The 27020-nt window shown below is 59.6% G+C and overlaps 4 protein-coding genes across 4 annotated transcripts; 3 read left to right on the top strand and 1 right to left on the bottom strand.

The window, feature by feature from the left end:
• Nucleotides 1-405: 405 nt before the first annotated feature.
• Nucleotides 406-3644, top strand: LOC121167884 (testisin-like). The gene is made up of 6 exons (XM_040997587.1): nt 406-481; nt 578-604; nt 773-938; nt 1447-1730; nt 3002-3156; nt 3420-3644. Exons 1-6 carry the CDS (start codon nt 406-408, stop codon nt 3642-3644), a joined length of 933 nt encoding a protein of 310 aa, XP_040853521.1.
• Nucleotides 3645-5040: 1396 nt separating this feature from the next.
• Nucleotides 5041-8511, top strand: LOC121167883 (serine protease 41-like). Its single transcript, XM_040997585.1, has 7 exons — nt 5041-5110; nt 5205-5234; nt 5328-5354; nt 5542-5707; nt 6274-6554; nt 7853-8010; nt 8272-8511. The coding sequence occupies exons 1-7, from the start codon at nt 5041-5043 to the stop codon at nt 8509-8511; spliced, it is 972 nt and encodes a 323-aa protein (XP_040853519.1).
• Nucleotides 8512-17277: 8766 nt separating this feature from the next.
• LOC121167921 (zymogen granule protein 16 homolog B-like) lies at nt 17278-18914 on the top strand. The gene is made up of 4 exons (XM_040997644.1): nt 17278-17308; nt 17383-17468; nt 17570-17675; nt 18485-18914. Exons 2-4 carry the CDS (start codon nt 17408-17410, stop codon nt 18825-18827), a joined length of 510 nt encoding a protein of 169 aa, XP_040853578.1. The 5' UTR covers nt 17278-17308; nt 17383-17407; the 3' UTR covers nt 18828-18914.
• A 250-nt stretch (nt 18915-19164) lies between these two features.
• Nucleotides 19165-22619, bottom strand: LOC121167882 (prostatic spermine-binding protein-like). The gene is made up of 4 exons (XM_040997584.1): nt 22452-22619; nt 22257-22362; nt 20579-21152; nt 19165-19170 (listed from the first exon to the last, which is right to left on the bottom strand). Exons 1-4 carry the CDS (start codon nt 22504-22506, stop codon nt 19165-19167), a joined length of 741 nt encoding a protein of 246 aa, XP_040853518.1. The 5' UTR covers nt 22507-22619.
• Nucleotides 22620-27020: the final 4401 nt, after the last annotated feature.

Raw genomic sequence — 27020 nt, 5'->3', positions numbered from 1 at the left:
AAATCAATCATTCAATTCATCGAAATACTCGCTGAAGAAACAGAACTGCGCTGCCTCCAGGGGGCAGCCTAGGCCGGCAGGGACCCAGGCTGCCAGGCCAGCTCCTAGGACGAGGCGACCTCCCAGCTGCCCCCTGCAGAGCTCGCGACCAGCACCCTGGGGTGTGGGTGGGAGCAGGCCCCTTCGGCCCACGGGCTGCTGGGCTGCAGCGGCAGTACAGGGGACGCAGGGGGAGCTGTGAGGCCTGACAGGCCCCTGTCAGCCCTGGGTCTCAAGGGGTCCAAGAGGTCCCCGTCTCTTGGGTACCCAGGCTGTGCACACCCCGGGCTCTGTCCTGCAGGGGGCGTCCTCCGCGCCCGGGGCCTGAGGAGGCAGAGGGGGCGCCAGGGTGCAGAGGAGGCGGCCATGGGAGAGCGACACGGGACGGTACTGCTGCTGCTGCTGGCGCTGCTGCTGGCCCGGGCTGGCCCCAAGCAGCCGGGTGAGCTTGGGGCGGCGGCTGATGGGCCCCTAAGTGCGAGTGGGCGAGGGGATTAGGGGCGTAGACGCCATGGCAACTCTTCCTTTCTCCATCCAGAGCCTCCGGAAGCGAACCTGTTGTCAGGTAGGCGCTCCGCACTTGGCGCCGTCCCCTCCCCGCCCCACACTGAGGATTCGTCCCAAGCAGCGGGGTCCTGAGGGGGAAGGGGCAGGAACCCGTGGCAGGACCCCAGGCGGGCTCCGGGATGAGACCCGACGGGGTGAGCCTTCCACAGGTTTCTGCTCGCTTCAGGACCATGCGGCCGCCAGGCCATCCCGTCGCGCGTGGTGGGTGGAGAAGACACAGAGCTGGGTCGCTGGCCCTGGCAGGGAAGCCTGCGCCAGTGGGGCAGCCACATCTGCGGAGCCAGCCTGCTCAGCCGCCGCTGGGCGCTCACCGCTGCCCACTGCTTCGAGTCGTGAGTGTAGCGCCCAGGGCGGGAAGGGGGCGGGGAGGGAACTCTACTCAAGTCCTTACAGAATATTTTTCCAGAACTTTGTCATACCCCTTTGGGTGGGTTGTCCTTTTTGTTTTTCAATTACAAATGGCATCACTGGCTCCCACCCTCGTTCTACTCTCAGCAGGTGTGGCTCACTGGTGTGGGGGGAGGGCACTGCACCTGGTGGGCAGCCAGCCCTGCCCAGTGTTCCTCACGCGCGCCCACACCTTTCTGGAGTAGAGGGCTCAGTGCCTGTGTCCTGAGGAGAGCTCTGAGAGGTGATAAGACCACAGGGGGGTACAGCCCACTTCTGCTGTGCCCCCCACCCCACAGGGTCCCCGGCACTGGTGCAGGGAATCTGTTCTCACTCTGCTGTCGGATGGACTTGCTGTGAGGGGCAAGTAGTTGCCCCTCAGCAGGGTTAGCCTCCAGGAGAGGCCCACGTGTGCTCAGATGCCCCCCTTGTCCCGCCCCTCCTGCCTGCCAGGTCCAGCGACCCTTTCGAGTTTACAGTTCAGTTTGGCGAGCTGACTGCCAGACCATCCTTCTGGAACCTGCAGGCCTACTACAATCGCTACGGGGTGGACCACATCTTCATGAGTCCCGGCTTCAAGGGCGACTCGCCGTACGACATCGCCCTGCTGAAGCTGTCCTCTGCGGTCAGATACACTGACAACATCCAGCCGGTCTGCCTCCTGCCCTCCACAGTGCGGTTTGAGAATCGCACAGACTGCTGGGTGACCGGCTGGGGCAATGTGGAGGAGAACGAGGGTGAGGCTGGGGGCAGGGTGGCCAGGGAACAGCCCTGTCCCAGCCTCCGAGCTCCCTGGAGCCTTGCCTGCCTGGCAGGAACCACGCACTGAGCCCCCAGCCCCGAGTGGCCCCAAGCTGTGGTATGAGAAGGAAGGGCTGCTCTCCTAATCTTCCTGCCCCAGCCCCCGGCCCTACACCCCCTCCAGGACCCCCTCGCCCTCTGCACTGCTCCAGCGCTGACCGGTGCTTCTGGAGCCCCAGCCCGCTCAGCCACCCTCCCCTGCCTCACCTCCCAGGGACCCCCTCTGTGGTGCCTGGCTACACGGCTCAGCAGCTGCCTCTCTCAGCATCAGTCCACTGGGATGCCAGTGATTGGGCTGGGCATGTTCTGTCCTGGCCACGTCAGCCTGCAGTCAGGGAAAGATGGACAGGCGCTGCTCCTGCATGGGCAGGCAGCATGGCAGCACTGCTCATGGCCACAGGCTCAGGAGCTATAAAGGGTCTTTCTGGAGTTTTCCTACAAATGAAATTGAGGGTGTTGCACAGTTGAAGCAATGAACAATGAATGGAGTTAGGGAAATTGTCCAGTGCCCCAGAACTGGTAGGGAGATAAGACTGGCAGGCTCAGACGGGGCAAGGGGTCAGGGTCGGGAGGATGGAGAGCACGGGGCTTTCCCTAGGGCATGGGTCCCTGCCCCTCCCTGGAGGGCTTGGCCACAGGCTCGTGGTGTGAGCCAAGGATGCACACTGGCTGCTGCCCTCCCCGAGTGTGCTAGCAGGAGGTCTTGGTCTCACTGTGCCTGGGTTCAGGGTAGGGAAAGCCCTTGCTGCAAAGGGCTCAGGGTGCCCAAGGTTCTGGCGTGGGCTGGGCACACCCTCCCAGGGCAGCTCTCGGTGTCCTGCCATGCAGGGCGAAGCTGCTGCATGTGACCAGGCTTAGGCTTCTGGGGACCCTGGATGCTGACTCCATCCAGAGCCCCAGAGGACAGCACAGCTCCTGGCTGCAGCTCTGAGACCCCAGGTGCTACTGAGGAGACAGCCCAGTAGGTGCCCCCCTGGGCTGCGGCTCCATTCAGGGACACCGAGTCAGGGAGCCCAGTAGCTTGCCTGCTCACTGGGGCATAGGGACAAACCGAGGTTCCTGTGATGTTTGGGGGCCGCAGTAGAGCTATGGAGCCAGAGCAGCTACATCCTAGGCCCTGCAGGTGCCCAGGCACATGCCAGCCCCAATGGCACTGTTGCTCAGAGAAGGGCCACACCATATCTTCCACTGTCTCCTGTCCCAACAGTTCTGCCGTATCCCTATACTCTCCAGGAAGTGCAGGTCGCCATCATCAACACCTCCATCTGTAATCACCTCTATCATAGAACAGACTTCCGCTGGAACATCTGGGGAGACATGGTGTGTGCAGGCGAACCCCAAGGAGGCAAGGATGCCTGTTTTGTAAGTGCTGCTCACTCCTTGCTCTACCACGGCCCCCGGGCCCTGAACCTGCAGCCAGCTGTGTCCCTGGGTGTCATCCAAGCCTCACATAAGCACCTGGAAACAGGCTGTGCCCCTACCCCCTCCCCGCCTTTGTGCATGTATGAGTCCAAGTGTGGTCACTGTGGGGAGGGGAGGAAATTTCTCTCACTGGCCCACTCTGCCCCTGCCCACGCCCCAGTCCCTGCTGGTGCCAGGCTGGGCTCACCCATGGTGCTCTGCAGGGGGACTCTGGTGGACCACTCGTCTGTGACACAGACGGCCTCTGGTATCAGATTGGTGTTGTAAGCTGGGGCATAGGCTGCGGCCGGCCCAACCGGCCTGGCGTCTACACCAACATCAGCCATCACTTCCGTTGGATTCGGCACGTGATGATCAACAACCCAGGGCCCACGCTGGGCCCCTCGCTGCCGCTGCTGACCCTGCTGTGTGTGCTGCGAACCCTGTAGCTCACCTGACCCCAAGGCCAACAGCAGGGCCATGAGCTGGTCCTGTCTGTCCAATTTCCCAATAAACATTAAAACAGTCCTACAGTTGCCAGCCTCCCTGACAACTCAACATCCAGCCGGGGCGGGGGGGGCTCCACACACACGGACCTCCAAACCTCGGGACCACTTTCCCCCACCTATCTGTACGCTCTCTACAGGGCGAGACAAATGCTGGGAGAACAGCAATGGCTCCAGGGCTCTGGGCACGGCAAGGCCCTGGGCTGTGCTGCCAAGGGGACGCGCTCCTCGAGGCCCACACCATGGTTCCTATCACAACAACTCCGGACTCTGCAGCCCACACATCCCCCTGAGGCTGATTGGCTGCGGGACATGGGTACAGGTGTTTACCTGGGGGTGGGGGAATCCCAGGAAGCTCAGGACAGGAAGGGGAAACTGAGACAAGGAAGGGAGAGGCGCAAATGCATTTGGAGGGACCAAGAGTCACCGACGTGGCAACAGACATCATCCTGCTGGGCCTCAGCCTTGGCTTAGCGAGGACAGGACACTGAGGAGTGGGGTCAACTCTTTCCCGAACCCCACCCACTTGATCTGAGGGTGTCCCAGGGCCAGGGTGCTCCAGGTGAGGCTGTTGGTGCCTGGGGGTCACTCAATGGGACATGGGACCAGTGGGCCTGCATCCACTGCCTGACCCATGAGGTTCCCTGGAGGGCAGGGACGTGTCCAGGTGATGTGCTGACCAGAAGAGGCACAAAGGCATCTGATCATAAGCCCAAATGTGGTGACAGAAAACTGGGAGATGCTGTGGTCGGAGTCTCTCGCTGTACCCAGGCACAGTGCAACTCCATAAAAGGGCACTGCCTGCAGGGAATTCTTCTCACCTGTCAATCCAGGAACAAAGTGAGGGTGGCTGGGCAAGGCCACTGGCACATCCCCAAGTCCCAGGGTCCAAAGCTCTTTCAGGCAGCTATGGAGGAGGCCAAGAGCCCTCCAGGCTGACAGGACACAGCCAGCCTCCTGCTGTGGCTCCTGGAAAGCTCCCAGAGCTACAGCAGGGGACATCCTGCTGGGCCACACAGCCCATCTGGAGGGTTTGCTGAGGCTCCTCTCAGGGAGCTAGACCAGGAGCCAAGCACGGAGTGGGGAGAGCGGGGCCACCAGCAGCCCAGGGTACAGGTGAGAGAGGGCTGCTTCGGGCCCAGGAGCTGCTGGGCTACAGCTGCGAGTGTGGCTGGGGACAACAGGGTCTGTGAGGCCTGAGGGTCCCTGGCAGCCCTGGAGAGGTCCAATGAGGACCTGGTCTCCTGAGTGCCCACTCCGGCTCTGTCCTGCAGGCGGCGCCCTCCATGCTCGGAGTCTGAGGCAGCAGAGGGGGCGCCAGGGTGCAGAGGAAGCGGCCATGGGTGCGGGGGCTGGGACGCTGCTGCTGGCGCTGCTGCTGCTGGCGCGGGTGGCCCCCGAGGGGCCGGGTGAGCTCAGGGGTGGCTGCTGGCCGCTCCCGAGGGGAGGGGGGAGGCCGGGCGCGTGCACGTCCAGGGAACTGACCTTGCAGTCTCCACCCAGAAGTGCCGCCGGGAGAGGAGCCGCTGTCAGGTAAGGTGCCCAGGGAGCGCTTGCCGCGCGCGCAGTGCCGCGGTGCGGGGAGGGGGAGCAGGCAGGACGCCTCACTTTTCTTCTCTGTTCCAGGTCCCCTGAACACCATGCTGCTCTCAAGTAACCCTTGGGCCCTGGGGGCGGAGCGAGCGGTGGGCACCGAGGGAGGGTCCCGGCTCCACCTGGTCCCGCTGCGGGGGTCCAGGTTGGAAGCCGTTTCTCCTCCCCCCCACCCCCACCACCCCCAATCTCTAGGGGAGGCCCGGTGCGCCTCTGTGCCTCACTGCATCTCGCTCCGTTCATCCAGAACCTTGTGGCCATCGGAATATGAAGTCGCTGATCGTGGGCGGGGTGGAGTCGGTCCGGGGGCGCTGGCCGTGGATGGCCAGCCTGCTCAGGGATGGTGTGCCGGTCTGTGGGGGAACCCTGCTTAACAACCGCTGGGTGCTGACAGCTGGGCACTGCGTGGCAAAGTGAGTTGGCAGCGCTGGGGAGAGGGCAGGCCATGAACTTGCCCTCTCCATGCAATGCCCCAATGCTTCTCCTGGACTGTGGTTCCCACAGACGTTAGGACCCCTAGGTGCTCCTGCAGGAAGCCCTGTGCATATTTTTCCAGAATGTTCTTCCAGAACAATCCCATACACCTTGGGGCCACTGTTTGTCTTGCCTTTCAAACACACAGGGGCTTCCATTCTGATTCCCTCTGAGCAGGGGTGGACCCAGGAGCAGGAGTGGGTGGCATAAGCTCAGGGGGCTGCCGGTAAATGGTCACGCCTCTGCCTCCTGCGCAGCGCCGATCCTGGTATCTGCTGCAGCTCAGTCCTTGCTGGGCTGCACAGATGCTCCTGGAGGGCTGGGCTGTGTCCCTGTGGGAGGACAGCTGTGGGAGGGGGCAGGACCAGGGTGAGGGGAGGAATCGCCGCTCAGACTCCCCTCTGCCCCCAGGCTCTGGACAGGCCTGCTGCTGTGAGCCCTCAGTGTCACCTCCCTGGGTGGCCCTCCTGCCCAGCGCCCTGCCTTCTCTCTCCTTTGCTGCCAGGGCCCGGGATGTACACAGGTGGCACGTGCAGCTGGGTGAGCTGATCAACAAGGCGCCTTTCTACAACCTCCGCGCCTGGTTCACCCGGTACAGTGTGCGGAGGATTGCTCTGTACCCTGAGTTCAAGGGCAAGGCCAACGACATCGCCCTGCTGCAGCTGGCCTCCCTGGTGACCTACAGCAGCTACGTGCAGCCCGTCTGCGTCCTGTCCTCCACCGCCATGTTCCAGCACAGGCCTGACTGCTGGACCACTGGCTGGGGCAAGATCTTAGTCAATGAGAGTGAGCCAGGGATGAGTGGGCTGGGGAGGGGCGGGCTGTGTCGCAGATGCCCTGTACTAGCCACAGCTGGCACCGCATCCTGGGGAGCCCTCTCCTTCCCGCTTGCTCTCACCACTGCCACTCCCCACTGTTCCCACCCGCAGTGCAGGCACTATGCGGGCCAGCAGCCTAGGTGGGCAGCACAGAAAACTTCCTAGCAGGTTTGGTGGTATCTCAGGGTTCCCATCAAATATGACCATGCCATCTGCCAACAGAAGTACTGGACTCGTGTGTGTGTCTTCTCTGTCTGCCTGGGCCTGTACCTCAGTTCTGTGTGGGCAGAAGGGGCAGGGCAGAACACCCGCCTCCCACCCCGCCTCCCGATGCCTGGCAGAGCGGCTCAGGCTCCAGTGTGAGCACGGTGGCCGCTACGGCTCCCTATGTGGGCTCGGCCCTTCTATCTGAAGGAGTATGCACACTTTGACACATTTGTGGAGTCATGACTTAAAGGCACAGGAGAGGACACAGGCAGAGCGTCTCCCATCTGAGGACCACCCTGAGGTGAGGCAGCACTCCCAGGGGAACGTGGGGTCTGTGGTGGTGGCCTCTGCTGCCGCACTCCCCTGCATCTATATGAGAGATCTACTCTCCACCTGCTGATCCGAGCTCGCGGCTGCAGCTCTGGCGTCTGCGGCAGGAGATGGAAGATCTTTGTCTCTCTCGCTGCATCACTACCTTTCAAACAATGAATAAATCTTGAGTCGGTGCCCTGGTGTACCAGGTAGAGCTACCATCTGTGGTCCGGTATCCTATGTGGATGCCGGTTCAAGTCCCAAGTGCTCCACTTCCCATCCCTTCCCTGCCAATGTGCCTTGTAAGGCCTCACAGGGTGGCCCAAGTGCTTGGGTGCCTGCATCCACGTGGGAAACCCAGAAGAAACTCCTGAATTCTTGCTTTGGACCAGTTCAGCTACCTCCATTGTGACCATGTGTGGAATTAAATGGTGGATGGTAGATCTTGCTCTCTCTCCCTATTTCTGTGCCTTTCCAATAAATAGATCATTTCTTAAATGAACCTTACTGAACATTCTCGCTCTGCCTTCTACCTGTTCCTGTATGTTGCTGTGGATCTGTGAGGCTGTCCTGGGAGGAACACTCGTGTCTGTCTGCTCCGTCCCTTACGGCTTACCTCTGTAAAATGCTGTGGCCCCCGCTGTGAGTGCTGACTTGAAGTTGTTCAGCGTGGGGCCAGCTGGTTGACAAGCTCAGCCCTGTGGTCCTGCTGTGTGGACTGTTTCCATCCTGCTCTTTTCCCCCTAGGCAAAAGGCCCACTCCCTTCGGCCTGCGCGAAGTGCAGCTCAGCGTCCTGAACGCCTCCCTGTGTAACTCCCTCTTCACGCTGCCCGCCGAACGCCGGTCAGTTCGAGAGAACATGATCTGTGCCGGCCGAGAGGAAGGCGGTATAGACGCCTGCAGTGTGAGTAAACCACCGTCCTGCGGGGCCCAATCCCGCCACAGGTGCCTCAGCCTTCACCATGAACTGCTCCTTCCCACACCTGGGCCTCATCCTCACGCCCGCTGGGGGTGCTGCTGCCCCACTGGGCAGGCCCACCCTGAGGCCTGTTCACATAGTGGGCTGGGGGAGTGGGCACAGTTACGAGCCCTGCACCCTCTGTTCCCCGGGCCCTCTGGCTCCTCCGGCCCTGCCCAGGCCGTGCTCACCCCTGCTGCTCCCCAGGGCGACTCTGGTGGACCCTTGGTCTGCGACATCGATGGTATCTGGTACCAGGTTGGAGTTGTGAGCTGGGGTGTGGGCTGCGGGCTGCGCACCCGACCTGGTATCTACACCAACGTCAGTTTCTACTTCAGCTGGATAAGATTGCTGACAGCCCGTGGTGCACCTTCGCCAGACCTCTCCCCTGTGTTGCTGCTGCTGCTCGCTCTGCCTGCTGCCGCCCCAGGCCTGTGGGCAGCTTGAGCTCCCGCCCGCCAATGAGGGTGTGGCAGGGGCCAGCATGCCAGTCTGTCCCGTGGGGTGGCATGCAGGGCTGGGGGCTGTGCACCGGCCTTCCATTCCCCGTGTCTCATTTGTTAATAAACCTGTGGTCGAGGCCCAGCTGTCGCTGATAAGCCAGTGGTTTCATGGGCACATCCCTCGGTCAGCCCTGTGCAGTCCAGCCCACAACACCGCCCACACTCCCAGGCCTCCCGTCTGATGCCCCAGGCTTTGGTTACAAACAGCAGGAGCCTCTGCAGGGTGTGTGGGCGCCAAGACAAGTGCTGGGAGCACAGCAATGGCTCCAGGGCTCTGGGGTCGGGGAGGCCAGGGCTGGGCTGCCAGGAGGAAGGGGAAACCGGGGCAGGGAAGGGAGAGGGCAAGTGTGTTTGCAGGAACCAGGAGTCACCGATGCAGATGACTGTCACTCCATCCTGCTGGGCCTTAGCCTTGGCTCAGCAAGGGCAGGACACTCGGGAGGGGGCAGCTCTCTCTGGAACCCCAACCCTGTCTTCTTTCCCTGCATGACCTGTCACTCAGGCAATGCCGAGTTGCTGTGGGTGCCATCAACAGTTTTAGTTGGGGAACCCCAGGAGCCAGCAGCAGTTGCAACGGGAGGGGCAGAGCCTGTTAGGGGATTTCTGGGGTCAAGGGAGCACAGCTCTGACCCCAACTCCAGACTTCTGGCTTCCAGAACTAGGACTGGACAGTCTTATTTGCTTTTTAAAAACAGACATTTATTTATTTACTCATTTAAATTGAAGTCACAGAGAGAGGAGAGACACAAAGCTCCCAGCCACCAGGGTGTCTGCAATGGCCATAAACGCCTGAGCCATGCCGGGCCACAACAGGAAGCTGAGGCTCCATCTGGGTCTCCCGTGTACGGAGCAGAGGGCCACATGCTCAAGCCTCCTTCTGCGGCTCCTCCAGGTCCCTAGCGGGATGCAGCACTGGAAGTGGAGTGGCTGAAGCTCAACCCGGGGCTCGTAGGAGGATGCCTGTAGCAGGGGTCACTTTAACCTGCAATGCCACAAGGCCAGCCCCTCCTGCACACAGAGCTGGGCATTCAGACAAGCGCCAGTGCACAGGGGCTGAGTTTGGACTCCTCTCTTGTGGAATTAATTTTGTTCCCCTTTTCCTCCTGTAAGGGTTTGCAGTTAACTGTGGTCCCTTGGCAGAGTGAAGATTCAGGCAGCTGGAGGTTGGCGCTGGGGATTGGGCAGGCGCCAGCTGCAAGTCCTATGTCTGTTATAAAAGAGGTCAGGGACACATGGGCAGGCAGGCACCAGTCCCCCTGTGAACACCCAGGGGGCTTGCTTTGTGGGCTTCTGGTCAACATGTATGAGAAATTACAGATACAATGATGGAGCACAGTCAGGAAAGCTGCCACCTATGCCACCACATTCCATAAGGGTAGCAGAGTCCTGGCTGCTCCACTTCCAATCCAGCTCCCTGCTACTATGCCCAGGAACAACAGCAGGTGGTTCCCTAAGATTTGAGTCCCTGTACCTATGTGTGACACCCCAATGAAGCTCCTGGCTTGCAGCTTTAGCCCAACCCTGGATGTACGGCCATCTGAGGAGCAAACCAGCATATGGAAGGGCTCTGTCTCTGTTTCTAACTCTTTCAAGTAAATAAATATATTTTTATAAAACAATTAATTAGGACTGACACCTGTATCCCGCCCAGCAGTCTGCCTGCCAAGATCCCTGGGATTCTCTGAATGACAGTGAGGAATCCTGCCACAGCTCCACTGATAACAGCATAACAGGTGACTCAGAATTACTCACCAAGGACAAGAAAGGCTTGGACAGGGTAAGCACAATTTGCTGCTGAGTGAAATTACAACACGAGAAGACATGGTATGCTCATAGTACCAGTACTGTTCACAGGGTCTGGATTCCATGCCTTCCCTACCAAACACCAAGAGTGAAAAAAAACTGACTCAAACTTCGTTTGGGGTCTTCAGGGGCACCCGAATATCCAAAACCATCTTGAAAAAAGAAAATCTGGAGGACCAATAATTCCTGGTTTCAAAACTTACTAAAATGCCACAGTCATTCACACAGTGTGGAATTGGCAGTCTGACAGAACAAAACATATCCCCACAGACCAAGGCCCTGCAGTGGGAAGGAGAGTGTTTTCAAACTGTGGTGCTGAGGACGTTGGAGATCTACATGTGAAATAATGAAACTGGAGCATACCAATCACCATGCACAAACATTAACTCAAAATAGATCAGAGTGGACAGGCATCTGGTCTGGTCTTACGACGCTGGTGTGGGATGCCCAGATCCCACAGAAAGGGTGTGGCTTTAGGACCCAGCTCCATTTGGATTCCAGCTTCCTAGTAATATGCACCCCGGAGGCAGCAGGTGGTGGCTCAAGTGGTGGGTCCCTCCACTCCCATGGGAGACCTGGGTGGAGTTCCCACTTCCTGCTTTGGTTGTCCAGCGTGATCATTTGGAGAATGAATCAGTGGATGGGATGCTTGTCCTCACACTCACTTCCTCTCAAATAAAATTTAAAATGGTTCAGATATAAATGTAAGACCTAGAAGTTTAAAACTGTTAGAATATATAAAAAACTTCACAATGATAGCTTAGCAGTGATTTTTTTTAAATAAGGATTTTAAAAAATTGTTTGCATTTAAAAGAAAGGTTTATACGGAGAAGGAGAGACAGAGAAAAAGATCTTCCATCTGCTGATTCACACTCCGATGGTTCACAATGGATGGGGCTGATCCAGTTCAAAGACATGAGCCAGGAGCCTCTTCTGGGTCTCCCATGTGGGTGCAGGGTCCCAAGGCTTTGGGCCGTCCTCCACTGCTTTCCCAGGGCACAGGCAGGGAGCTGGATGGGAAGTGGGGCCGCCGGGACAAGAACTGGCGCCCATATGGGATGCTGGTAATTGCAGGCAGAGTATGAGGCAGTTGAGCTATGCTGACCCCACAATGATTTTTCTTTAAAATTTATTGATTGACTAGAAAGGCAGAGAGAGGAGACAAGGGCAAGCTAACTCCCTTCACAAACACTCGGAATGCCAGGGCTGGGCTGGGTAGAGGCAGGAGCTGGCAACTAAGTCACAGTCTCTCACGTGGGTCACAGGAACCCAGTCACCCGAAACATGGCATGCTGCTCAGCAGGAAGCAGCGCCCGGAGCCGAGCTGCGCATCCAGGCTCCTGCTGTGGCTGCAAGCCTCCTGCCAAGCCCAACACCCTCCGTGACTCCAACACCAGAGAGCACAGGCCGCAAAAAATTGGACTTCACTACAAATGTGAAATTTTGTCTAATAAAAGACACTTCATAGAATAAAATGACCACCTGCAGAATGGAAGGAACTCCTAGGCAGCCATGTGCTAACAGGAACCAGATTCAGAGCCAGTTCAGTCACACGCTCACATCTCCAAGGTAGCGCAACATCATGGCAATAAATTCAGGAACTGGCCCAACTACAGGACCGCGAGCCACAGGACAGTGAACAACACGACAGTGAGCCACGGGACGGTGAGCCACGGGACAGTGAGCCACGGAAAGGCGAGCCACGGGACGGCGAGCCACGGGACAGTGAGCCACGGGAAGGCGAGCCATGGGACCGCGAGCCACGGGATGGCGAGCCACAGGACCACGAGCCACGGACGGCAAACAACATGACGTTGAGCCACGGGACGGCGAGCCACGGGACGGTGAGCCACGAGCCACACGACACGACTCGACCTCACATCATTCAAAGATAAAACCAAAACAGAGAATACCACATATTGGTGGGGAACCCTGCAAGCCTCCTCGACTGATGACTGCGTGAGCTAGCTGGTGCGCCCCACGCACCGGGACATGCTCCATTTCACAGGGCGCAGGGATTTGGGGGGACAGCAGTGTGGGGTGGGGGCACCTGACAACATTCATGCCTGGAGACCCCTGATCACACACTGACCCGAGCTAGCACAGGCGCAGTTCTGCATAGATAAGCACAGTGCTAGATTACAAAGCAGAGACCCTGTGCGTCACAAGAGTGCCCAGATCCGTAAGGAGCAAACTTCCAGCTGCCAACATGCAAGCATGCTGAGCTAAGCCAGGGCAGCAATGCCAGTCTGTGGCCTGGTGCGGCAGTGAGTCAAACTAGAATGGCGCCGGCATCTGAGGGCCTGCTTTGAGTCCTGGCTGCCCCCTCCTGACCCAGCTCCCTGCCCAGTCACCTGGAGGGCACTGGAAGATGGCCCAAGTCCACGGGTCTCTGTGCCCACACAGAAAGCCAGGATAGAGTTCCGGGTTCCTGGCTGTTGCGGGGCATTTATGGAAGGGCTGGCTCTCTCTCTCTCTCTCTGCCTTTCAAATATTTTTTGAAATTCATAAAAAAAAAAAAAAAAACAGAAGAAAGGAGGTTCATGAGTAGAGCCTCAGGCTGTGCTTTTCCTAGTTCCATTCCATCCAGCAGGGCTGGGGTCTGGAAGGGAAGGCACAGCCCTGAGGGGAGAGGGGAGGGGAGGCACAGCCCTGTGCGGGGGACGGGAGGGGAGGCACAGCCCTGTGCCGGGACGGGGAGGCCAGGAGAGCGGGGAGGCCAGGAGAGCGGGGAGGCCAGGAGAGCCGGAGGCCAGGAGAGCGGGTCATAGCAGGCCGCCACCTTCAGAGAGCCCGTGCCTCCACAGCCACACCCCATTCCCATGTCGGCCTTTGAAAATTACTTCTTCATTCATTCATCCACGGGAGACAGAGACAGGCAGAAAGAGCCCACTCTCGCCTGCTGGTCTACTCCCCAAACGCCTGCAACAGTCGGGGCTGGGCAGGGCCAGGAGCCAGAACTCAGCCCAGGACTGCCCCCAGGACTGCCCGCAGGACTGCCCGCAGGAGCTCCCCTGCTGGAGCCACCACCTGCTGCCTTGCACAAGTGGGACAGGGCTTGGAGCCAGCACTTAAGCCGGGCACTCTCACACAGGACCCCAGGGAGGCTGCTCCTGCGCAGGGAATGGGCCTTGCTGGGCGCCGCCAGGCCCCTGGCAATGGCCGCCTGTGGCTCATGGCCACCAGGCCGGAGTGGCTGGTGAGACTCAGCGGCGGAAACGCATGGAGCCACCGGACACAGGCACGGGAGCCCGGGGCCCCACTCACCGCCGCCAACCTCGCTGCTCCCAAGTCCACGGTGTCTGCCTGGACACCGGCCTGCGACCAACATCCAGGGCCGAGAAGAGAAGCACGATGAGATGGGGGGAGGTGGAGGGAGGACGGGGGGCCCCGGGAAGGAAAATGGGGAGCAGGCGGCCACCCCTGAGGCAGCTGCAGGCCAGCCGGCAGCTGAAGACGGTGAGGCTGACGGGACAGATGCCCCGAAGAGGAAGGCAGCAGAGGGTTATGAGGAGGCAAAAAAGGGCAAGATTAAATTTTAAAGACAATAAAATTCAAATTCGAAGGGCCACCATGACCTGTGACCTCTGGCCTCCAGGCCCGGTGGGCGTCGCCTGCAGGCCACTCGCACGCGCTCAGGCGTGCCTGCCCTGAGAAAGCTCCGCCTGCGCTTAGCCGCGCGTGCCTGACTGCTGTGGTTAAAAAGGCCAAAGACAAAACGATTTCCCTCTCTTGTTTTGCCTATAAAGTTGCAGTTTAATTATCGTTATTGTTGCTGGCCTGTTTGATGTATGTGTTCAACTGTTCAACAACAGAGCAGAATTTCATACTGATGAGCTGTTCTAACAACAACCAAAGCAATTTTTTCTTCTGGTTACCATTTATTTTTGACACTTGCACTAAAGGAAATTTTAATTACACAAAAGGTTAGGCAAGATGTGGAGTTAAATGCCCTGGTTTTCTTTTCTATTTTATGTATTTGGTTTCAAGGCTGACTGTAGAGACAGATTTCCACTTTCCCCCATGGCTGCAAAGACTGGGGCTGGGTCCAGCCAAAGCTAGGGGGCCCCTGCTGGTGCCCCATACGGGTGGCCAGGGCCCCAGCACTGGTGCTGCATTGCCAGGGCTGCAGCAGGGAGCTGGGTTGGAATGCAGGACCAGGACCCAAATGGTGCTCGAAGGGTGCTGGCTTAACCCACAGCACAGCAGCCGCCCCAAAGACACTTTTTCCCAGGAGAGCGGTGAATATTTCTGGGGAAACAGAGAAACAGCTCTTACAGGATGGGGACCACTGAGCTAATTCCTGCCTGTATGACTCTGTCCCAGCACTGCCTGAGTGAGGCTGGGGGCTCCGGCAAGAGGATGGCCTAGTGCCTGTGCCAGTATGAAGTCCCTGAGCCTCGCGTCTGAAGGGCAAGGAGACCAGAGCCCAACACCCTGGCAGCCATGCCAGGCCCCAAAGCTGGGAGGAAAGGGCAGCATTGTTCAGCATCCTGGCAGAGCCAGGGCTCTGGCACCTGGGGCAGGGACGGGAGCAAGGGTTGCGGTAGGCTCTGGGGAGGTGGGTTCTCAAGGGACAAAGGGCCTGTGTTGAGCTTCCTGGGCCATGGGATTGGGGCCAGCATGCAGGACTGCCCCAGGTGTACAGCTGGTGCCAAGCAGCTGTGCCCAGTGTGTGGGTGCTCCTGTGTGTTGAAGCGGCTAGCCAGCATGTGTGGGGACATGCGTGTATGTATTTGATGTGCCTGTTCACATGTGCGTGGGGGCATTGGCAGCGTACACATGTGCCCTGTTATTGGGCACTTTGTGTATGCCTCCCCCAGCCAGGCTGGCGATGCTGCTTCCTGGAGTCCCGGCTTAAATAGACTCTCCTCTTCATGGGCCCTGAACTTTGCCAGCCTGGAGTTAGAAAGATGTCCAGGACAGGGCCCTCAGGCTGAGCAGGGATGGGAACACAAGTCCCCTTTGTTGGCCGCTGGGCTGGGCCAAGGACTCAGGTTCCACCTCCGGGAAGGAGCTTCCTCTTGTGCCCCTAGGAAAGTGGGGTCAGGAAGGGGAGGAGAGCTGGGAGGACAGCTGCAGGGGGCACCCAAGCCTGCGCCAGCCAGGCCTGGCCCAAGGCCTCTGGAAGCACCTCTGGTGCCCCTCCCTGCCACCAGAACCTTCCGCCAGCACCATGGACAGGGCTGTGTTTGCTGAGGGGTGAGGTGAGGGGCACCTGGCTAACGTCAGGTTTGAGCGGGGCCACTACAGGGACACGTACGTGGATCGGTGTGGTTGTGGGTCAGTGGCACTTTTTTTGGGAGCACAGCAGCATGGGGATTTCATGGAATGTGCCACACAAAACAAATTCTTCCCACCGATGTTAAGAGGTGGTGAGCACTCGAGCTTCCAGCTACCCCAGTGAGGCCAGCTTTTCGGGGTGCGTGACTTGCACACGCAAGGCCGCTCCCAACTCCTGCTCATGTAGAGACCCCACCAGTGCCTACAGCAGGGCTGCCATGAGGCTTCTCGCTACCTTCCGACAGATGTGTCTGTCATCTTTTTTTTTTTTAAAGATTTATTTATTTTTTATTACAAAGTTAGACATACAGAGAGGAGGAGAGACAGAGAAGATCTTCTGTCTGATGATTCACTCTCCAAGTGACTGCAATGGCCTGTTGAGCCAGGAGCCAGGAACTTCCTCTAGGTCTCCCACGTGGGTTCAGGAACCCAAGGCTTTGGGCCATCCTTGACTGCTTTCCCAGGCCACAAGCAGGGAGCTGGATGGGAAATGGAGCTGCCGAGATTAGAACTGGTGCCCATATGGGATCCCGGCGTGTTCAAGGCGAGGACTTTAGCCCAGACCGTGCCGGGCCTGTGTCTGTCATTTAGCCTCTGTGCTTCCCAGAGAACCACCTCTCCCACCTGGCTGCCTGGCCCTGGGGAGCCCGGCAGGACTCAGAGCAGCCCTGTGGCTCTGAGGAAGCTGGGGGCAGGGGACAGTGACAGAGCAGCCCCGAGTGCCAAGGGAGCAGGGACTTGGATTGAGTTTGGGAGTGGCGGCCCTGTAACCACTCTTGAGGCCAGAGGCCCCGTCACCCTCAACCCCCAGGCATTCCCATCTCCCCTGCCCCATGCCTCCAGAGCCCTTCTCAGACTAGTGCCCAATGTCTTGGCTTGAAGCTGGTCCAGCCGCCTGCACACGGGGTGAGGAGGTGAAGCAGGAAACGGGGCGGATGGTCGCCCAGCAGACTCCATAGACCAGTGCCTGGAGAGGCGCCTTGTTGCTGCCTGCCTCCAGGGACTCAGGCCAGCTCCTACGGCTCTGCTGCTGCTGTGGGGCCCTTTCCATCCACAGCCTGGAAGCTCCTTAGCACCGCTCCTAGAGCCAGCACATGGGGTCAGGCTTGAGCCGGGATACCCAGTCTGAGGGCCACAGCCCGGGTTTCTGCAGCCTCTCCTCTGTCACACACTCTGACAGGCATGGGGGCAGGCAAAGGACTATGTACCTGCTCTCTGGGCTGGGACCGGCAAGGCCTGGTTCTGGACAGCCCGCAGGCAGCGCCACAGGCAAGCGTGGTCCTGGGGCCAGCTCTGCCAGGGTGAGCGGGCCCCCACGGAGCTTCTGCGGGCTCTGGGCCATTCTGTGGGGCTCAGGAAGGCCTCTGGAGTTAAGGTCAGCCCAGGTGCTGACGAGACGGCCCAGAGGTGACAGTGTCGTGCCTGTCACCAGCCCTGTGTGGTCCCGTAGGTAGCACGGCCAAGATAGCAAACATGGTGTGTCCGGGAGCCTCCTTCAGGATGGCTCGGGGACTCCCCCAGGAAGCACCCCCAGCTCCTTCCTGGTGCCTTAGTGGCCCTTGTTCCTTCTGGATGAGGGCCAGAAGCCTGAGCAGGTATAAAGGGGCAGACGGAGGCTGTCCCAGCATGACTCCTCAGGACAGACTGTTAGCCAGGTACGGCCCGGCACAGGGCTGAGCCGGGATGGCCAGCTGCGTGCTGGGTCACCCACCTGTCTGCTTCTCCCCAGAGCCTCGGGCTAGGCCCCGGACACCATGCTGCTGTACCTGCTGCTGGCCCTCGCACTCCTGGGGAGCCCTGTCTCTCGGGCCAAGGGTGAGTGGGTCCATCCCTCTGGTGGGCACTCTCCCCACACAGTTGCCAACAATGCCTGCCCCATGTGACTGGCAGGCCCCCCTTGGTTCTCACCCTTGTAGTCCTATACGGACACGAAGCAGGCGAGTTTTTCAGTACCTTCGATGACTATGAAAATGAGGTCAGGGCGATTCGAATCACGACAAATCTTCTGGGCCAAATTCAGAGGTGAGTGGCCCTGGGGTCACTACCCCCACGACCCCCAACTCCCATTCACCCAGCCTACAGCCTGCCTCTCCTGCTAACACCCCTTGAAGCCCCACTGTGCCTTCTGGGACGCTCGAGGGTCGGGGAGCTTCCCACTGCCTTCCAACACCAACTTAGCTCCTTCCCCAAAAGTGCCCAATGCCTTTTGGGATATTCAAGGGGCTGTGGGGAGCACCCCCATACACCCCGCCAACTCCACATCCAGTCAGAGACAAAAAGGAAAGGGGCTGAGGAGCAGAGTGGACTGCTGACTGAACAGGGGTCACCAGGAACAGAAACCCGGGGCGTGGCCCTCAGATGGGGGTGTCCCAGCTCAGGGCTCCTGCCGGGGACAGCTGCAAAGGGGGCAGAGCAGAGTGCCGGGGCAAGCTGTGGAGGGGGGGAGGGGAGGCTCTGGACGGCCCCAGGTGAGGAGGTGCGGAGTAAGGCCCAGCCGGGCGGGTTGGGAGGGCACTGGGAGCTGGTGCCGGGCCAACCCCCATCTCTCAGGCCTGTGACCTGCTCTGTTGCTAGTGATTTGATGCAGGAAGTTGAACTTGGCTAGGGACGGTGGGCTCTGGAACATAGCAACACGCTGGCACCTGCGGAAGGTCCGGGCAACCTGGCACTGCCCCTCCCCACCACCCCAGTAGCCCCACCCACGTCCCAGAAGAAGAAACAGTCCGGAGAGGCTAAGTGTCCAGAGGGCAAAACCATCTCGCGACTGGGTCACAGGGCACAGACAAGGGGCTTCCCCACCCCAGCCCAAGGGACTTGTGCCTGTCCCCCAGCATCCAGGTGAAGATTGGGTGTGTCTGGGATGCCACATATGGGTCGCTGGGGCGGAACATGCAGGAGTTCCACCTGAGTTCTGGAGAACACATCACGGCCGTCCACGGCAAGCACCTGCTCAAGCTCTGGATGCTGAATGTGTGCACCAACCACAACCACTGTGTGCAGTTCGGCAAGTCGGTGGGCAAGCCCTTCTCCGCCTTTCCCAGTGAGGATGGGGAGGTGCTCCAGGGCTTCTTTGGGTTTTTGGCTCTCAATGGCTTCAAGAATATCGGCTTTAAGTGGGGCATACTGCCCCCAGAGTCGCTCCCTGCCCCAACTTGTAACAACACCCTTCAATGAATGCAGCTGCCCAGTTGCCAGGGGCAAGCTTGGGGGAAACTGGGTCGAGTGCTGACTCCATTCCCACCGGGCAATAAAACTTCTGTGGGACCAGCAAGTGCAGGCGTAGTCCTTGGGCATGGATGGGGTGTACTCCCAGGCTGGGATTCGGGGGACAGAGCTGAGACAGGGCGGGGTGAATGATGACACAGGGCTGGGCACCCCAGGGCTGGCTGCCGTGTGGGGACAGATGAGGATGCTAGCAGTCCAACACGGACACTCAGTTCGGAAGTGAGACCTAGGGGAGGGGTGTGCTTCAGGGAAGCCTTTCTGGAGGAAGTGGTGGCCAAGGGGTCAACTAGGGCTAGGGTGAGAGCCAGAGGCGACTCAGAACAGCTCTTGCAAGTCCAAGAATGGAACAAAGGGAGGAGACTCAGTGCCAGGGGGCTCAGCCCAGGTCATGCAGGTAGTGAGTGGCAGCACTGGGTTCACACTGAAGTGGCCCTGAGCCCCAGGGGAGGTGGTGACTACACAGCCACCCCTCTTCCTTCTGCCTGGGGTGCACTCTGCACCTCTCTCCTCTCTGGTTTTAGTTCAGCCTAGATTATTTTTCAGATGTATTTATTTATATAAAAGGCAGAATTGGAGAGGCAGAGGTTTTCTATCCACTGGTTAACTCCCCAAATGGTCACAATGTCCAGGCCTGAACCAGGCTTAAGTCAGACACTTCATCTGCGTTTCCCACATTGAGTACAGAGGCCCAAGCGCGTGGCCAACCTCTGTGGCTTTCCCAGGCAATTTAAGGAGGAGCTAGATTGGAAATGGAGCATCCGGGACTTGAACAGGTGTCCTCTCAGGAGGACAGCATCACAGGCTGCAGCTTTACCTACTCTGCTACAACACCAGCCCCTTAGCTTATTTTTCAAAACTGATTGACAGCCCCTTCAACTAAGGTCTGCAGACAAATCCCAACAATGCCATGAGTGGGGTTGGGGGAAGCCATCTGTTTTTGTTATTCTGTACTGGAAATCCCTAGCTCGCTACCACTGTGACCTCACACACCTGCAGCACCTGTGACCTCGTGGCAGACAGCCTGAGGCTCATCACTTCAGAGTTGGGCTTGTCCTCACACTTGCCATGGGATGCGTTAGCGTTTAACACAGGTGTTCATGAAGAAGTTTTGAAAAGTCCGGAAAAAAACCCTGCTGGCTGTGTGGTCTGATCCTCCCCTTGATGAACCCCTGTGCCTGGCACGGTCGGGCTGGCACTTGGGGGTGCAGACTGGCAGCATCAGGGACCATCAAGGATCCCCAGGCAGCCTGGACAAGTGACAGTGTCCCGAGTGTCCATGCTATGCAAGGCAGGCAGGATGGAGGAGAGGCAGGTTAGATGCCAGATAGGGGATGAGAGGTCCCAGGGCTCAAGGCCAGCACAGGAGTTCCCAGAATCCTAGCAGAGTACCCTGGTGGGTGCTCAGTGGGAGGGGGCAGACCACACAGCCCAACTCCTTCTAGGGGTGGGGCAGCTCCACCTCACCCCAGGACTGACAAGGACCAGGCTCACTCTGGGGCAAATGCTTTATTCAGCGTGGGGATCAGAGCCTCTTGCCCAGGACATCTGCTTGTCCAGGTCCAAGGGGCAGAGGGCAGGGCTCCAGCAGCAGGGACTCAGGGCACACCCTGGGCCTGGGCTGCATGTCCTCTGAGTAAACAGAGGGGTGGGCACAAAGCTGGAAGATGGGGTGCCATAGGAAACACTGGGTTGGGAGCTACAGCGGATGGCAGGGTGGGTGCAGCAATGAGCGCTGGGCCGGGGTCCACCATGGATGGCAGAGTTGGCGCAGGGATGGGCACTGGGCTGAGGGCCACCATAGATGGCAGGGTAGATGCAGGGGTGGGGGACACAGTGGGTGGCAGGGTGGACGTAAGGGTGGGCGCTGAGCTTGGGGCTGTGGTGGACAGCAGGGTGGACACTGGGGAGATCTCTGGCCTAGGAGCAGTGGTGGGTGACAGAGTGGATGCTACGGTGGACGCCGGGGTGGGAGCCTCCTGGACGAATCCCCACTTAAAGCCGATTCCCGAAAGACATAAGAACCGGTGCTGGCCGTTGGCAGTCAGCAGTTGCTGCCCTGGGACTGGAGCCCGGGAGCTGAAGAGCCGGCCGCCCGGGCTCCCAAAGGCAGCCTGGCGCCCCCTGCTGGTTGTCCATCGCAGGTAGCGGATGCAGGCGCGCGCGCTGCCCTCCACCGCGGTCACTCGCTCGCCCGCCTGCAGCAGGAATTCGTGCGCGTGGCCGCCAGGCGCTCCATAGCGCGCGCTCCAGTGGCGTCCGAATTGCAGCTGCACGCTGGGAAAGGAGCGGGGTCAGCGGCAGCCTGCCCGGCCCCGCGGAGTACTCGGAGCCCTGCCTCTGCCGGGCTCAGCCTCCTCGTCCCCCAGAACACCGGCGGGCCCGGGGTGGCTGCAGAGCGGCAATGCCTGGTTCGCCCAGCTGTTCCCCACTCTGGATCCCCCTCCCCTGTGCACCCAGAGGGAAGCCACAGCAGCTGCACTGAGTTCTGAGAGCTGAGTGAACCAGAGACGGACCCTGACCGGAGCTGACCAGCAAGTCAGATTGCGCTGTGCTGGTGTGGCCCCGGGAGGCCCTCTGGGGGCCGAGGTCCTAGCTAGTCCTAATCAGTGTCCTGGTCCTGCTCTGGCCTTCTCAGAAGCCTTACAAGTACAGTCAGCAGAAAAGACCCGGGTTCAGTTTAATTTGAATTTCAGATAAATGACGATCTTGTTGCAGGGCCTCTGCCCGGTACTGCTGAGCTGCAAATGAACATTTAGGGCAAAAGTGCAGCCACATGCCACTGTCACACTAACCAGTGATCCTGGGTCAGCGCTGCGGCACAGTGGCACTAGCTCGCCCTGGCCGCCCCATACTCAGGCTCCTGGGAGAGCAGTGGAAGATGACTCAAGTACCTGGTCCTGCCACTACATGGGAGACCCAGAGGGAGTTCCAGTCTCCTGGCTTCAACCTGGCCCAGCCACTGCAGCCGGGTGGGGAATGAGCGAGCGGGAAAACGTCTTCTCTGTCTCTCCTCTTTCTTTGCCATTCGGCCTTTTTAAATAAATAAATTTTTGCTTAGAAAGGATTCCTTGTTTCTCTGAAATCAGCCGGGTGCACTAGTCTTGATTTGCTGGGTGAGGCAACACTGAGCACAGATGGCCTGCTGGTGGGGCAGAGCTGCCACCCAGGAAGACAGCAGGTGGCAGCCCTCACAGCCTGGCTCACCTGAGCAGGTGTCTGCCCACTGAGCACCACCTCCCCAGGGCCTGCACTCCCAGCACTCTCAGACCTTGGTGGCCTGGCCAGGGCTGGCCAGGGAGCTGGGGAAGACAGGGATGTGAGGCCAGCCTGCCCTCTGGGCCCCAGGGAAGCTAGAGTGCAGGCCAGTGTGCCACTCACCCCTTGATGAGGCCCAGCAGCCCCACGAAGACCCGGATGCCCCGAAGCTCCCCCTGCTCTTCTCCCCGAACGTAGAAGTAGGAGCCGCCGCCAGGGCCCTGCATCTCTGGGGGCAGCAGAGCAGGACACAGGGAGCTGGGGTGAGCTCTCACCTCTAGCCCCTCTGGGGGAAGCCCCTGGAGCCTGGGAACCTACCCTGGGCACAGCACGCAGAACCAGTGAGGAGAAGCAGGGTCAGGAGTCGCTGCATGGCTCGAGGGGCTCGGGCCAGGCCTCAGGCAGTGGGCACACAAGGTGGAGGTGGGCAGGAGTCTGGCAGGGGAAGAGACAGTGAGGCTGGGGGAGGGACACTTTCTTTCCCACAGGTCTCAAGGGCATCGGAAGAAGGGGCCAGTCTCACATGTGGGCAGCTTGGACCACTGCCCTGGAGGGACGAGAGCTCAGGGCCACCTCTGATGTCACTCTTAGGAAATTCTCTGCCAATCTTAATCAAGGGACCCTGCACTCACTTGACGCCGACACTTCCCAAAGTCTGAGGTAGCCCTGGAACACACCCTGCTCAATGAGGGGCCCTCTCTACCCTGCTCCGATTCAGGCTGCAGATGGATCAGCAGGCACTCCCCCAGCCCCATCCCAGCCCCGTCCCACAGACAAGCACGCGCCCCCCCAGCCCCGTCCCAGCCCCGTCCCACAGACCAGCACGCATTCTCCCAGCCCCGTCCCACGGACCAGCACGCGCCCCCCCCAGCCCAGTCCCACGGACCAGCACGCGCCCCCCCCAGCCCCGTCCCACGGACCAGCACGCGCCCCCCCAGCCCAGTCCCACAGAGCAGCACGTGCCCCCCACAGCCCTGTCCCATGGACCAGCACGCATTCCCCCAGCCCCGTCCCACGGATCAGCATGCGCCCCCCACAGCCCTGTCCCACGGACCAGCACGCACTCCCCATCTCCTGCTCACCTGTGCCAAGTGTCTGAGGCTCTCAGCCTGCCCACTTATACCTGGGCCTTGCCTGGCCACATCCACCTTGAGTGGGACCTTGGCAGGAGTTCTGGCAGCACTCCGGAAGCCCTCCTGTCCAGAAACACTGTTTGTGTTCCTGTCCATAGACCCTGGACAAACGGGCCTCAGCATGCTGCCGTTCTCCGTGACCACCAGCATGGGCATCGAGCAAGCAGGCAGACGGTCACCCACAGGATGGCACCAGTCCAAAACTGAGGCACTGACATGGGCAGAGGCTGGACACAAGGGCCTTGCAAGGGAGAGGCTGCGAACCCTTGGGGAATGCATCGCACGCCATGCCCCATGCCTCTTCCACGGGAGGGTGGACTCTGCCTGGAAGGTTCTCACCAGGACACCCACAGGCCATGCTGCCCAGCCCCAGACCTCACAACCCTGAGGCTGGCATGGCTCCTGGCCCGACTCTACCACCGTGGACATGGTCAGCTAGGGCGGGACTTTGCCTGAGTCCCGGAGCAGTGGGGATGAGGCCAGACCCCACCCCAGGCAGCCCAGTTCTGAGCCACGTACCACTCTGTACCATACTGAGGTTGGTTCAGGTGCCCACAGCCGACACCCCACTGCCTACTAACCCCCTTCCCCCAGTTCCTGCACAGCATAGTCCAGCCAAGGGCTGGCACTCCCAGGCCATGGGAGGAGGGTGGCCTGGGAGAATTTCCCTCCGAGCACAGGAAGGGGTAGCTGAGCCGGAACGGCCACCTAAGCCCTTGGCAAATAGCAGCTGGCCTGGGCAAGGGCAGCGGGAAGAGGCAGACAAAGGGCTTGTGGTTCCTGTTCAGCCGAGCTGGATGCCGGGAAGCTCACTGCGGCTTTCACGGCCATTTCAGCTCCTTCCTTCTAGCTGCCCGGACAGACGGACAAGGGAAAGGGGAGTGCTGGCTGGGGGCCCAGGGGTCTCACTGAGGCCAGCTGCTCCCTCAAGCAGTTCAACAGCTCCCAGCGAGGGGGCCTGTTCCCTGTGGGCTGGGGACGAGAGCAGCAGTCACCAAGGCCTCCTTGCCGGGGGACCAGGAGCCCGAAGCCTGCAGCTGCCTCTCCGGGCAGGGGGTTGTGTCTTTGGCCAGGGCCCTGCTCAGCATTCCTGGGGCCTGAGAAACCCACTGCGGAGTGCCTCAGGGTTACTCCCCATCCCACTGGCCCAGGGCAGGCTGGGACCCTGACCACCTGAGCTGCCCACGGGGAGCAAGGGGTCTGGTAACTCGGCTTGACTGAGGGGTGTCGGGCTCCTCCAAGGCTGGGCCAGGCCTCTCGGTGTAAGCAGCTGTGCCCCACCTCAGCCGGTGGGCCAGGGCCCTCCCCCAGTGTTGGCTAAGAAGCCAAGGCCGAGTTCATTCTATTGACACTTCGCTTTGCTTACTTGTTTGTTTGTACTTGAAAGGCAGAGTTACAGAGAACAGAGAGATCTTCTACCCACTGGCTCATTCTCCCAGTGATCACAACGGCCAGAGCTGAGCTGGCCTGGATCCAGGAGCCAGAACTTCTTCCAGGAATACCTCATGCGTGCAGGGTCCTGAGGATTGGGGCCATCCTCTGCTGCCCCACTTCTAGGGTATACACAAGGAGCTGGCTGGGGAGCAGCTGGGACATGAACTGGTGCCCACATGGGATGCCATGCTGCAGGGCAGAGGACTAGCTTGTTGAGGTACCACGCTGACTGCAGACACCTCACTGTGTAAGTGTCTTCCAGGACACGTGGGCAGTCTGTCTCAGGCTGCTCTGAATAAGGTGGCTGAGTCTGTGTGGACACAAGTCTTCATTCCCCTGGGACTGATGACTCTTATACAAACTGTATGAGGAACTGCTGAAGAGCTTCCCAACTCAGCAGAGAAAAGGTCTTTGGAAATGCAATTAAAAGATAAACTTTGATACAAGAAAATGAAATTCATACACACCTTTTTCATGATATGCACTTGTTCTAATTTTTGAGCCCCCTGATATGTGGTCCATCTGAGGTCCCCCTGCCCAGAGCACACCCTGCCAGGCTCTGACAGTCTACCTGCAGGATAGTAAGATGCATTTCAGAAACAAAGAATTCAGGGCCTGTGTGCAGCACAGCAGCGTTGCACATCAGCACTAGTTCAAGTCCCGAATGCTCCACTTGCGGTCTGCTCCCTGCTAATGCTCACGGGAAAGCAGCAGAAGACGGCCGAGCACCCGGGCCCTTGCACCCTGCGGGAGACCCAGAAGTTCCTGGCTCCAGCTTGGCCGGCTCTAGCCACCCAGGCCATCTGTGGAGTGAAGCAGTGGGAGGGAGATCTCTCTCGTGTCCCTGTCACTTGCCAACTCTATATATAACTGTCTTTACAACACAAAACAGAACTACAGAGTTTAAAGTTGATAAGTCAGGACATCCAGTCCTTGAAGTTGGCTTCATGAAGTAATCCTCTTGAGGACAAACAGAGGAGTCCAGAAAGAAAACCTCTCTGGGGGCTGGCATAGGAGGCTAATTAATCCTCAGCTTGCAGTGCTGGGATCGCATATGGGCACCAGTTTGTACCCCGGCTGTCCATCCAGCTCCCTGCCTGTGGCCTGGGAAAGCAGTGGAGGACAGCGCAAAGCCTTGGGACCCTGCACCTGCATGGGAGACCCAGAAGAGGGTCCTGGTTCTTGGCTTCAGATCGGTGCGGTTCTGGCCATTGTGGCTACTTGGGGAATGAATCATTGGAAGGAAGATCTTCCTCTCTGTCTCTCCTTTCTGTATATCTGACTTTCCAATAAATAAATAAATCTTAAAAAAAAAAAAAAAGAAAAAAGAAACCCTCACTGCTGCTGTGGGAACCCTGCCCAGACCTCTGCCAGCCCTGCAGAGGCCACACCACAGCGTTCACGGCTGCCAGGTGGAGACTAGCTGCACCTGAGCAATACTGCAAGTTGGGCACCCGGAGAAGACCCTGGGGGGGCTGGTAACCAAGCCCAACGGCTCCGTCTGGGCGGCAGGATGGGTCTCCCAAGCTGGGCAGCAGCAGAGTGCCCTCCCTGCTGTTCCAGACCCTCACCTGGCATCCTCATCCCTGTTGGCAAGCAGGTCAGCCGGGAAAGCGCTGGCCAGGCTGGCCACGCGAGGGCGCCCGCCGCCGGGGCCTGGAGGCCGGTGAGCCCAGCGCCCCAGCAGCAGGACCGGCAGCCGCAGGGCCGCGCGGCCAGGCGCTGGTTCCTGTCCCTGTGGCAGACCCGGGTGGTGGGAGCTGCAGGCTTCTGGCCTGGGTCTGGCCCAGCCCTGGCTGGCTCTGTCATGCTTTCAAACAAATACATAATCCTTTTTAAAATTGCAATTTCGAGGCCAACACTCCCCTCGTGACACACATCTTACACACCTCACATGGTGATATGTCTGAGACTTTCCAACAACGACGAGAAATGGGCAACATTTAGACCCTATGACCAAGGAGTCCCCAGCCCCGGGCACCCTGGCAGCACGCACAGGCTTACAAGGGGTCCTTTCGCCTGCCACACCGGCCGTGGCCTGCGCCCTGCACACCCCGTGGAGGGCCGTGCGCCCCACGTTCCTGTCCTCACACAGCCCCCGCTCCGGGCCGGATCCTCACCCAGCACCTCCTTACTCCATGCCAGGCTGTCCTTACCTCAGGGCAGCCGTGCTGTGGGCCCCCATGGACACTGCGGAGCCAGGCGGCCCTGGCACGGGGCGCTCCGGGGCTGTGGGGCGTCTGGGGGGTCGCCAGAGGCAGACACTGAAATCCATGGACCCCAGAAAGCACGCGCAGGCGTCGGGCTGCTGCCCACTCAC

The sequence above is a fragment of the Ochotona curzoniae genome, unplaced genomic scaffold (genome assembly GCF_017591425.1).
Source record: "Ochotona curzoniae isolate NIBS_2020 unplaced genomic scaffold, NIBS_Ocur_1.0 patch433, whole genome shotgun sequence".
In the NCBI taxonomy this organism is placed as follows: domain Eukaryota; kingdom Metazoa; phylum Chordata; class Mammalia; order Lagomorpha; family Ochotonidae; genus Ochotona; species Ochotona curzoniae.
Note: the sequence above shows the minus strand (reverse complement) of the source record. Positions and strands in the feature narration are given on the sequence as shown.

Bases quoted from the DNA above. Each gene is read 5' to 3' on its own strand.
- LOC121167884 (XM_040997587.1), top strand. From the start codon at position 406: ATGGGAGAGCGACACGGGACGGTACTGCTGCTGCTGCTGGCGCTGCTG. The intron at 605-772 runs GTAGGCGCTCCG...TGCTCGCTTCAG, and splicing joins GGAAGCGAACCTGTTGTCAG to GACCATGCGGCCGCCAGGCC. The intron at 939-1,446 runs GTGAGTGTAGCG...CCTGCCTGCCAG, and splicing joins GCTGCCCACTGCTTCGAGTC to GTCCAGCGACCCTTTCGAGT.
- LOC121167883 (XM_040997585.1), top strand. From the start codon at position 5,041: ATGGGTGCGGGGGCTGGGACGCTGCTGCTGGCGCTGCTGCTGCTGGCG. The intron at 5,111-5,204 runs GTGAGCTCAGGG...GTCTCCACCCAG, and splicing joins GGTGGCCCCCGAGGGGCCGG to AAGTGCCGCCGGGAGAGGAG. The intron at 5,355-5,541 runs GTAACCCTTGGG...CCGTTCATCCAG, and splicing joins GAACACCATGCTGCTCTCAA to AACCTTGTGGCCATCGGAAT.
- LOC121167921 (XM_040997644.1), top strand. From the start codon at position 17,408: ATGCTGCTGTACCTGCTGCTGGCCCTCGCACTCCTGGGGAGCCCTGTC. The intron at 17,469-17,569 runs GTGAGTGGGTCC...TCACCCTTGTAG, and splicing joins CCCTGTCTCTCGGGCCAAGG to TCCTATACGGACACGAAGCA. The intron at 17,676-18,484 runs GTGAGTGGCCCT...CCTGTCCCCCAG, and splicing joins CTTCTGGGCCAAATTCAGAG to CATCCAGGTGAAGATTGGGT.
- LOC121167882 (XM_040997584.1), bottom strand. From the start codon at position 22,506: ATGCAGCGACTCCTGACCCTGCTTCTCCTCACTGGTTCTGCGTGCTGT. The intron at 22,363-22,451 runs GTAGGTTCCCAG...TGCTGCCCCCAG, and splicing joins TTCTGCGTGCTGTGCCCAGG to AGATGCAGGGCCCTGGCGGC. The intron at 21,153-22,256 runs GTGAGTGGCACA...CTCCTTTCCCAG, and splicing joins CTGCTGGGCCTCATCAAGGG to CGTGCAGCTGCAATTCGGAC.